We start from the raw sequence: 12,063 nt of genomic DNA, 5'->3' as shown, positions 1-12,063 counted from the left end.
ACACGGCCATGGTTCCTGAGCACCCGGATACGATCGACGTTGGACTTTTCACTCCAACAGCATCATCTTATAAAAGATGTAGAATGCTTCAGGTGTATTATGCTAATTCCAGTTGAGAGATAAGGGAAAACGAAGTCTGAGCACAGGTGTAATGGCCCTGCCCGAGGCCAGCGGGCCGGGCAGCTGCGGAGCCGGCGATCGGCAGCAGGTGTGCGCCCAGCCCAGCTCCGGGGCTAACGCGTCTCTGACTCCGCGTGCGGGGGACCTGCCGCTCTGAGCGGGGGCAAGGGGCGCTCTCCTTCCTGCCTTGGTCCGGGGCAGGAGACCCAACAGGTGTAATTCTCGTCTCACCTGCTTCCCTTACAGGGGGCTGTGGTAAAGAGGGGGTGCCACCGTGGTCTTCGAAGCCTCAGAGGCCTCCTCCCCCACAGGCTGTGTCACCATGGGCGAAACAGGTGTCTCCCTGAGCCTCGCGGTCCTTGTCTTCGTTGACAGTTTATGTGGGTGTGAGGCGACGTGACGTGTGAGACCAGTTTGCACACTGCCAGACACAGAGGGTGACTCATACGTGCTAATTTATAAATGTTCACTTTTTTCCTCTCCCGATTGTACAGATTTGCGTCTCCAGTGCTCACTGGAGTTTCAATTTTCAAGGCAATAATTAGGAAGACACAGAGAAAAAGAAGAATTAATTTGTTAACATTTTTATGCAGACGAATTTTATGTGGGTAAACACAAATTAGCGTTAATGTTTATCACAGGGGGAGGCGGAATCTCAAAACAACACAGGGAAATTGCAAAAGGCAATAAGGTCGCCTGGATAATTTTTTTTCAGTAAAAGCAGAAAGAGGCGCTGATAGGCAGTCCCTTCACAAAAATCACACAGTCGTTAGGCCCTCCCTGCTTCTTCTGGGAAGCGGAGGCCCTCTCAAAGGACAAGACTGTATTGTCACGTATTATAATATGCTGGGAGGAAAGGGGGAAAAAGAAAAGACCAAGGCTATAACTTAAGAAAAACAGAAGGTGGAAATTAATTAGGATAAAAGCAAAATATAATGTATAAGAAAAACTGCGCCCTGATTGGTGTGGCTCAGTTGGGTGATGTTCTGCAAAGGAAAATGTCACCAGTTTGAATCTCATTTAGAGCCGTTGCCTGGGTTGTAGGTTCAGTCCCCAGTCAGGGCGCGGCAGGAGCCAACTGATTGATGTTTCTCTCTCACCTGAATGTTTCTCTCCATCTCTTTCTCCCTCCCTGTGTCTGTCTCTAAAGATAAAAAATAAAAATAAAGTACATGTGGTTTAAAAGAAAAGAAAAACTGAAAAAATGTAAATTATTTAAATAAATGTAAAATCCCAAATCTTGGAGGTCAGGGGATAGGTATAAAAAGAGAAAGGGACCCTGGCTGCTGTGGCTCAGTGGACTGAGTGGCAGCCTGAGAACCAAGTGTTACTGGTTCGATTCCCAGTCAGGGCACGTGACTCGGTTGCACATCAGGTCCCCAGTTGGGGGCACGAGTGAGAGGCAACCACACAGCGATGTTTCTCTCCCTCTCTTTCTCCTTTCCCCTCTCTCTACAAATAAATAAATAAACAAATAAATTTTTTAAAGATACAATGGAGATTCTTTCTTTAAAAAAAAAAAAGAAAAGTGAAAGGGACTCTAAGCCATACAATAGTGTGATAGCTTTGCCTGGTGACAGAGAGTGACTAGACTTCGTAACCGTCCTGTTTCCCAGAATGAAAAAAAAGAAGAAGAAGCACTTTTATCAAACTTGGGGAAGATTAATCTACCACTGATGATCTACTGTATGCTAAGTAGTAAACAAATTACAATAAAGTAGAAAAAATATTTAAGAGTAGACAGAGCGTGATTAATATGAGTCATTTTAAGGATTAATTGGTGTTATTAATGGGCACTGCTGACACTAATTAAGGTTTAGGACCTCCCATGAGGAATAGGCTTTAGAGGAGAAAGCCCCTTTGTCTCAGTGACGATTTCTTAGAAGGGGCCCTTGGCTCCATCCCTTTTGGAAGGAGGGTGATGGCATGCACTTGAAGATCATTTGGGTGTTAACGTGCACAGCTGGCCTGGGGTCAGACTGGAAATGTGCGGGGTGACAAGCATTGCAGAGATTCTTCTCAGCACCATCCTGGGATGACCCAGAAAGCAAGCTTCTCCCTCACACGCTCTCCCTACCAACCACAGCAGGTGGGCACAGTGAGTACACCTATTTTCACGATAAGGAGGAAAGCTTTGACATATAGCAAGTTCTGGAACTACAAAAGTTGATTGCAATGTTTCACTCCAGAGCCATCTTTTATAAAATACCTTCAACAGGCCCAGACTTTTAAACACATTGAGTAGGGTGCTTCTGTGGCAAGACATAGCAGTCCTGGAGATGCCTCACTGCTAAAAAAAAAAAAAAAGCAAAATCAAGGGCCTGGTCAGGTAGCTCAGTTGGTTAGAGCATCATCCCGAGAGGCCAAGGTTGCCGGATCAATCCCCCGTGAGGCCACATACAGGAAACAACCAATGACTGCATAAATAAGTGGAACAATAAATCAGTGTCTTTATTTCTCTCTCTTTCTCCCTCCCTTCCTTCCCCTTTTCTCTCTCTCTCTCAAATCAAAAAGAAGTAAAATTAAAATCAAATAGGTACTTTCAAGTCCTGTGCCTTCAGATTCTATTACAATGGAAATGCCTCTTAGTGTGACGAGCTATTCAAGGTCCTATTCTATCCTCTCGGGTCCTTGGCTCACAGCATCGTCTGTGAAGTGGGGAGGTCCTGACGCAGAAATAGGGAGGAATTGGGGCGGAAGTCTCCGATGGGAAAGTGCATGCACAGCCAGCAAACGGGCCCCTCAGGCTCTATGCACTTGACCGAGCTGAGCTTCACGTCTCCCAGTCTTGCCAAAAGTCAGGTATTAAATAAGGGGAAATCTGAGCCTTTATTTAATTACAGGATTGCCCATTGTCTGTGAGAAAGTGAACATTTGCTCAGATTGCATCAGAAAAATGTGTACGAAGACCAAAGAGAGCCACGTTTAGGTGTTTGTTTTTCACCTGGTGTGAATCAATAAAAATAAACTTTCTTCTTGAAAATGCATTGTGAAATATTGTGCTCTTTGCACTAATCATATAACTGAGTAGCCAGTGTGAGGTGTAGATTTCTTCAGCTCACCTTAATTTTATGTTTCTAATAAGAAAAGATGCCACAGTTTTATCACAGAGCTGCTCAGGGAAAACACGTTTTTAATGCACAAGATCGCAGCACAAGGCCAAAGTCAGTGATCCAGTCAAAGAAGAGCCATCGAGAGAGGGTGGGAGTTGTCGGGCAAAGGTGAAAGATGGGGGAAAGGGGAAAAAGAAATGAGATCCTGGGTTGGCAGCCATTGGGGTATCTGCTTCACCTCCATTTTTTTGAGCTATTTTAAAATTCAATTAATCATAGAAATGCAAATAAGTTCTCCTGGTGGAATACAATTGCTGATTTCTGCGCCAGTTTACCAGCATTCCCGATGGGCGGTATGTCCTTTGACACCAACTTGGAATCAGCCACACCGTCCTTTTGTTCACATCTTAATGAACAGGTGGGAATACATTGCTTACAGGTGTTCACTTCCTGTTTTTTTCAGTCATGATTTTACCTTTTTTAAAAAAGTTATCCTTCCACAGCGGACCACGCAGGGATTCCAGAGGGTGATATGTCACCCACATTTCCCCCCCAACTTGGAAAAGAGCAGACTTCGGTTTCACATCTGAAAGAGAGCCTCAGACCTGGTTTCTGTTCCTTTCAGCTTCAGACCAGCCTGACGGAGCCGATGACGTTGTCCAAGTCCATCTCCCTGCCCCGCAGTGCCTACTGGCACCACATCACCCGCCAGAGCAGCGTGGGCGAGATCTACAGTCTGCAAGGCAAGTAGCTGAGTGGCGGCGCTGCCGTCTTCGCCGGGCCTGCTTGTCCTCCATTCCCAGTCATCGGCTGGGCTGTCGCTGGCCGCCCCGGGAGCGCTGAGATTGACCCTGGCTTTTCGAATGCCGTCGTTTCAGACGCATGATAAAAGTTAGCTCTGAGAGCACCCAGGGCTGAGGACCAGGTAGGGCGCGGGAGCGTGACGGAAGCATGAGGCCACGCGTATTATCAGAAGCTAAAGGTAGCTCTGGCAGGGTCTGTTTCATGCTGTTTCACAAAGGATGTCTTTCTTAGCATCTTCTTCCCGAGAACAGGGTGGAGTATAAGTTCGGGAGGCAGACTCCGGGCTCTGTAATAAAATGCTACATACACCTCCTCACGGCGGTTTTAAGGTTTAGCCAAAGTGTTAATGGAGAAACCATTTGGTTGGGGGTTGGGGGATGGGGAGCGTGAGACCGAAAGAGACAATACAGCACTTGGCTTCTGTGGTTTTCCTAATGATAAATGGTTAACTAGCATGGGGACGGCTCTCCAGGTTAATCAAGTTGGTAAGTAACACATTTCATCAACAAGAGCAGAAACCCCAGCATTGGCCATTCTTTCCCCACTCCTTCCCTTTCTCCTAAAATGAATCCTCTTATCCAAAGGTGGATTAAGGTGGGTTGAGGCCCTGGGCACAGAAGAAAATATTGGGCCCCTTAAAAAAGAGAGAGAGACAGGGAAAATAAAAATACACGTTAACCATATTTTACACAGCATAGTAATAAAACCAGACTTGGTGTCATTAGAAAAAAGTGTGAAGTTGGGGTTTTGTGGGGCCCTTCAGAAGTCGGGGCCCAGGGCACGGGCCCGGGGTGCCCGCGGTTAAATCCTCCTCTGCCCTTCTCCTTCAGAGAAATCCTCAGTTGCGGGCAGCGGACGAACAGCTGACCAAGACTCAGGGGAGCAGGAGCAAAGGAAAATAGGTTAATGCAACGCAGCCGACCGACACTTGCTGAGCACAGGGGGCTCGAACATAGTAGGGCCCAGGAAACACCTGGTGAAAGAATGACTATTATGGCCCTCAACGTACAATAGTTAGGCATTCAGGGTATTTGTTCCTCTTATACTTTAGCTTTTGCTCATATTAACGATACAAAGAGTTTTGACCCAAAAAATTCTAGTACAAGCAACCTGAAATAGTGTATTTTCACAGCAAAATTTTCTTGCTGTGGTTCCAAACCTAGACTAAATGAATTTAACCTATGAGAATGAATGATTAAAGATACATTCTGGGGAGTGACATTAGCATCATGGTAGAGCGATAAGATCCCTTTGAATCTCCCCTTAAAGTTACAAGTTGGACATCTATAATTCCAACAAGGGGTCCTCTGCTCAGCATACAAACTCACCTGAGCGGTCCCCGCATCTGAAGGTGGGCATCCCGGACAGTGTAGGGGGGCGGGATGGGGAAGGACAGAGAGTGGACAGCGTTCTCACACACGGTTGGGTGCCCGCTGGTCCCCAGCTAATGTGGTGGTGGTGGAGGAGTTGGGGTGCACCCCCCCACACCGTGGCTCAGCAGAAGGTAAGAAGGGCAGAAGCAGCATCAGCACACCCCCACCCCCGCCCCTACCCCCACCATGGGGATGGTGCCCTGAGACAGGTGACTTGGATACAGTGAGGACCCACCACCCCGGTCATCCAGTCACCATTTCCGCTGTCCCAATGATGCCCCCACCGTGACCCAGCAGGCGCATGTAGCAAAGGTCAGAGAAAACAGAAACTTGCACTGTATCACCACGTACTGGAAACCAAAATGACCAATCTGCAGAATTGTTAAGGTCAGCATGGCATCTAAACAACAAAACAGTTTGCTCCCTCAAATGTGCAGGCAGAGGGACAGTCCATCAAGTACCATGAATAACCAACACAGAAAGAAAATGACAAGTCTCCAGAAACCAACCTCCAAGTCATGGAAGGCTGACTTAAATGGCGGAGAATTCAAGGCCACAGTCATGAAGAAACTCAGTGAGGTACAAGAACACTCAGAAAGGCAGTTCAATGAGCTCGGGTGTAAAATTCGGCACTTTGCCGAAGAGACTGAAACTTTAAGGAGAACTCAACACACGGGATGAGGAATCATCAGAAAGCATGAGAAGTAGAGCAGACCAGATGGAAGAGAACACTAGCAAGCTCGAAGACAGAAATCTTGAAATGATTCAGTGAAAGAAGAGCACTAAACGTTTCTTTTTAATGAAAAACTCTACGAGAACTACCTGACTCCATTAAAGATACATTCTGCAAGAAAAAGCAGAACAGTTTTAGTCACTTGTTAAAGGTAATTGTATTCAATATTTAAGTGAATGCTCTTATGCCAGTTTGACTACCTGTTTCACAGGTAGTTTTTATCTTTTTGTATTATTTACTTGTATAAGAAAATTTTTAATAGCGTTTAAGATTCAGAGGAGTAAATTGGAAGAGATAGTTGGCTTTATTCAATGATTCATGATTCAGGCAGCATCTCCTCTAGCAAACAGAGGGGACCTCTAAAGAGTTTCAGGAAAGAAAGAGTTGTTAAAGGCCAGTGAGGATGGGATGAGGAAGCCATAAACAAAGGGAAAGGTCATTTCAGGCAAGGGCAACTTCCTTTGGGGAACAACTTGCTATGGGGACTAACCTCACTTAGTGCTGACCAGGAAACTCCAGACTAACAGGTTAAGAAATCACATTCCTGGGAGAGGTGGAACTACAGGTAGACTAGGTAGGAAATCTTGTTTTTATGTGGGGAGCTTAGTTCCAGTGACTCCATTTAAGGCCTGTTGGATTTTCCCAGCAAGAAAAGGAAGGAAGATTGTTTTGACAATTTCATGAATCAGGAAGAGGATACCTGTCTCTCAGGCTTTTGCCTCCCTCCACAAGTGCCAAAGCCACACCCTAAGGGTCCTGAGTCATGATTTGTATAATTGATGAATCTTGCTTGTTTAGGAATAATCAGAAAGCATGCTTTTAAAGTAAGGTTGCTTTTATTTAAATATAAACATATATAGTTAATATTGACGTTCAGTAGAAAACACTAAAACTATGGAATATTTGAATGAGAAAATAAACAAGTTTCTAAGCAAAAAAAGTGAGATAACACTAAAGTTGGAAACAGGTTGGAACCAATGTAACGATAACTTTGGTTGTTGACAAGAGTTTGGTCTATAATCCCAGAAATACAAGACTGTTGTGTTCATGGCAGTACATGGGGAACTTTCCTCTAAAAGGAGAGCTCAGATTTAGGCCAACACCCACCTTCAGAAATGCCATATGCAACCAGCAAGAAGCACCAGAATGCACTGGAATGTCCTAAAACACTGCCAGAGATTCCTTGGAGGACAAGTTGACTTACACAACAGAAGACAGTCATTAACTAACTAGAAAACTCTATGATTTATCTCACTATTATTAATTTCAAGCAATGTTAAGGGCTTGAAATATCTTATCAGTTATGATGAAATATTTACTTACATGGTCTTAATATCATATTTTTTAATGTTTGTTGTTTTATGTAACAAAAATACATTAATTACTGTAGGTCAGATAAACATAGAATATATTCCATGTAAATTACATTTCACTATACTTTATGTCTATTTTTATATTGTATACTTATTAGAACAATACATTTTATAGTTTTATATACCCCTCACTTTGTGGTTATATCATATAAGTAGAGAGAGATACATAAATATTCAGGTAGGTAGATAGATGGATAGATAATATATAGATAGATAGATACAGATGTAAACTTGTTAGTGATACTTTGAGAGTGGAGATTCAGTTTATTCTCTTATTCTATTGAGGCAATTAATTTAAGCAGAAGACAAGAGCCTTTGACCATTTAAAAAAAATTTTTTTATTGATTTGAGAGAGAGAGGAAGGGAGGGAGAGAGAGATCTGTCATTCCACTTATTTATGCATCACTGGTTACTTCTTGTAGGTGCCCTGACTGAAGATTCAGCCCGCAACCTTGGCGTATCGGGACGATGCTCTTACCAACTGAGCTACCCGGCCAGGGCCCAACCATAGTTTTTTACCAGGTTGTAATTTATTCTGACTATGCCCTGATGGAATCAGGACAGAATACAACTACTGAAGCAAAAAAGAAATAAAAATAGAAACATGGAACCTCAGCACCACCTTCATGCACACCTACATTTTTTTCACCAAGCTACATTTCATAGTGGGGTGATTTCGTGTCTCATTTCCTCAGTGTGCCCCTTACAGTGGCTTCCCCGCCCCTTTACAAAGAGGGGAACATGGCAGGGCAGCTGCCATCACTGATCTTCCAAAGTCAAAGAAGAAGTTTCCTGAAGGTGGGGGTCACATTACCAAGCAAGCGGCAGGGAGCATTGCGGAACAAAATCGTATCTTTAGAATTTTTTCGTCATATTTTTTTCCATTCTAACGGTGAAGAGGAGATCAATATGAGTTAAGTTCACCAAGCCTTCATGCAGTAGATAAAGGGGGAAACATTTTATGTATTTAAGGGTTAGGGGATGGAGGTTCATTATTAAGCAACACATGCACGAGAATCGGGAAAAAATTCATGGCGTGTCAACGGATCCATTCTGCATCGGCTCTCTCTCATTCTGATTGCCTGTCACTCCCCAAACTGCACTTTTCTCACTTTTATTGTCTCAATTTCTGTCATCTGTCGTGGAACTACTGAGGGGAGGGGCTGAGTTCTCCACCCCGCTCCCAGGGCAGTGCGCTGAAGGTGCACATAGTGACGGTTTCCCTCATTTCCTCTAGCTCTCTGCGGTCACAGGGCAGGGACAAAGAATAATTAGCTTTTACAAGCTCATGTCAGCTGAGTACCAGGCAGCGGCCATTGAAAGTCCCTTCCCCTAAATGGCTTCTGATGGGTATGTCCCCTCTTCGTGCACAAGGGGTCAGTAAGGACTTGTCCTTCTCTCGATTTTTGTCAGATAATAAAACATGATCTATCAGGGAAGGTAACTTCCCATTGATATTTCTCCAACGTCTGCATTTATGAAAAATGTTTGTGGCATAACACATTCTAGAGACGTGATAAGCTCTAGATTGAGGGGAAGCCACACTCTTACAGGGAAGGAAACATGATTTTCAACTCCTGACTCAAAAGTGAATGCTTAAGACACACATTTGTTTTAATGTTGATGAAATGGTGATTTTAGTTCTCAGGCCTTCGGCAGAAAACGTGTTGAAAGCATAAGGAACCCTCAAAAAAGCTAGAAGAGAGGAAGGCAGGGAGGGAAGGAGGGAGGGAGGAAACGGAAAAAGAAAAACATGTAAGGAGATCAGAATTTTTCTTACTTTAAGGCTCCCGCCTGGACCTGTAATCACCATTTTGCATATTTACCCACAGACTCTACAGCAGAGTCTTTAAATCGGGATTTGCGAAGATGAAAGTACCCTTAAGGTACCAGGCTCACACTGGTACTCACGAGGCTTGGTTGGATTCAGAAATGAAGTCGAAATGCATTATAGAGGATCCATTGGGGGTGTTGCAGACTTCGCAACCAGTGCTGCAGAAGGAATCCCGTCCGGTCCCCCGCTGCTCCGTGCCCACACCCCGGCCTCTGCGGCTCTGCAGACACTTGCTGCAGCCGGGCTCTGGTTGGGAAGCACGTGAGTCGCCGTGAGAGACTGAACATCTGTCGCTCTCACCTGGCAGCTGGGCTTCTGTCTCTCCACCTGCTGCTGCTTCCCTGGGGGGAGATCTTCTGCCAGGTCCCGTGATGCAGGGAGCCAAGAATGGGGGCTGAAAGGGTCCCCCGCGAGCCTGGGGCTGTGTACTCTCCTTACCAAACATCCCCTGGTACCTGTAATGAATAATTTTTACACAAAATTGCATGCAGTATATGATGACCTGTTTTCATTTAAATTTCTTTTTTTTAAATTTTCTAAGTGAAATTTATTGGGGTGACATTGGTTAATGACATTTCTGTGATACATGATCCCAAGGTCAAAGCTTCCATCCCCACACATTTGACCCCTTTGCCCCTATGACCTCCTACGCCCTTCCCTCTGGTAACCACAACACTGCCTGCGTCTGTGAGTTTTCATTTGCTTTTATTCTTTGTTTATTTGTTGCTTTTAGGTTTAAATCCCACATATGAGTGAAGTCATATGGTTCTTAACTTTTTCGGTCTGACTTATTTTGCTTAGCACGATATTCTCAAGATCCATTCCAAATGGATCAAAGACTTAAAAATAAAACCTGTACCAGGAAATTACATAGAAGAAAACATGGGCACTAAACTTAGACACCTGGGTCTTAGAGGAGATGTCATGCATGTGACCCTGAAGACAAGGGAAGGAAAGGCAGATATAAGTGAATGGGAGTGTGTCCAGCTGTGGCGATGCATTTGTGGGCAACCTGAACAGAGGACTTCACCCCGTGAGCCCAGGATGACTACATCACCCTTTGTAAAGGTGGTGACTGCAGAGCTCTGCTTTCATTAACACTGATTGATATTCAGATGCCAGCATGTCCCGCCCCTTGCCTCTAAGATCTGTAATTAAGCTTCAGACCAGTGTCAGCGCAGCGGCAGGACCTGATTACACAGAAGGTGTTTTATGTTCACCGAAAGGCATCCACGGCTCCACGTTCTCAGAGAGCTGGGAAGCGAACAGGCAATTAGCATCAGAGATAACCTTCAGAACACAGTAAGTGGGGTTCTGACACAGATCCGGGAGGGAAATCAAAGGATTTGCTCCGATTTGCCCAGCGAGGGCTCTCCGCCTGTCTTTACTGCCCAGTCAGGTTCAAGACGCACAGAGCTTCCATTGAGATCCGCTGCTTACATTTTTATTCTCTGTTTTCCAAGGTGCATAGTTAATAGAAGCTCCTGCAGCAAATAAAAAAAGAGTGGCGGCCGCAGTAAAAGGTACCTGTGTCCGTCCGAGCTGCCATCGTCCCTCCATTCAGTCTGTCCATTTGTCAGGCCAGGTCAGCCGTGACCTCTGACGGCGGCCGCGTCCCCCACACATCTCCAATGAGGCCCCGCCTGCTGGGGGCAGTGTGGCAACTGGCCTTGACACCATGCACCGTTCTCTAGAATCAACACTTTCTGTTAGAACTTCTTGCAGATCTTTGCCTTGAGAAGGGTAAGTCCAAGGCAGAAAAGGGCTCCCCGGGTGTTCGCTTTTAAAGATAAATGAATTCATCGCTTCCCCAAACAGACACCATAAAAATGCTTGCAATATTCTGTGTGGAATGGTTCTCGTGCTCTGCGGTCATGTTCAGCAACCTCTTCTGTGCTCCCAGGTGTTTCTGTATAACTTTAATGTGTCGGTGTCTTTGTTTATAAATGTGCTTCTTCCAGTAGGTTAGGAGGTAGCAGCTTGGAATGACTCTTATCCCCCCGCTCAGAGCCACCATTGTGAAGGGGCACTATCCACGGAGGTTAACTCCTTGAGTCTCGGAGCCAAACCAACCCGAGTTCGCACGTGAATTTTACCATCCCCGACTTGTATCACTTCACACAATTTACTTAACCTTTCTAAGCCTCAGTTTTCCATCTCTAAGATGAAGGTAATAAATAGTACCTAGCAGGGTGCTTCCAGGAGATCAGCCACACAAGGTATAAACATTCAATACTTATGAACCACTGTCGATATATTAAAGCCAACATCGCCTGCACTCATCAGCTTCTTTCTCTGATAAAGGGAAGGATGATACCCTACTCCACTCTATTCTAGTATGTCCTTTAAACTATTCTCGTAGAGGTTCTGTCACACATGAGGAATTTGGCTTTGTTCCAAGGGCTTAATACAAATCTAGCGTTAAGCAATGGTTTCTAGCTTCAAAGTTCTAGAAAGCTTATAGCTAACTCTCAACCTAACCCTGAGTTTTCAATGCAAGAAAAAAAGGTCAGGTAAAGTGTCAGGCTTAAGTCTTCAGTTATTTTTTTCCTCCCACCAGTGAGTATAAACATAAACCCATAAACCCGTTCCTCTGAGCCTTACACCTTCTACAGCTCAGCCCGGGGACCCTGAGCAAGGGGGAACGAGACCCCGTTTCTTAGGCCACAAGTTGGAAAACTCTTGAAAGGACTTGATTCGGCTCAGTGCAGAGAAGGTGCCCCCGCCCACCTGAGATCGTGTCCGGCCGATTAGCTCACTTAGCCCGGCAGCT

At 45.0% G+C, this 12,063-nt stretch overlaps 1 protein-coding gene across 1 annotated transcript in view; it reads left to right on the top strand.

Moving 5' to 3' along the window:
• Nucleotides 1-12,063, top strand: part of DOK6 (docking protein 6) — a 216,345-nt gene that overhangs the window by 170,629 nt on the left and 33,653 nt on the right. Inside the window, exon 7 of the mRNA XM_090285070.1 lies at nucleotides 3,799-3,916. Within this exon, the coding sequence (XP_090141196.1) occupies nucleotides 3,799-3,916 (118 nt within the window). The remainder of the gene's footprint in view (nucleotides 1-3,798; nucleotides 3,917-12,063) is intronic.

This window comes from Furipterus horrens, unplaced genomic scaffold, assembly GCF_987537825.1.
Source record: "Furipterus horrens unplaced genomic scaffold, mFurHor1.1.pri manual_scaffold_8, whole genome shotgun sequence".
In the NCBI taxonomy this organism is placed as follows: Eukaryota; Metazoa; Chordata; class Mammalia; order Chiroptera; family Furipteridae; genus Furipterus; species Furipterus horrens.
This window is presented reverse-complemented; position numbering and strand designations above follow the sequence as displayed.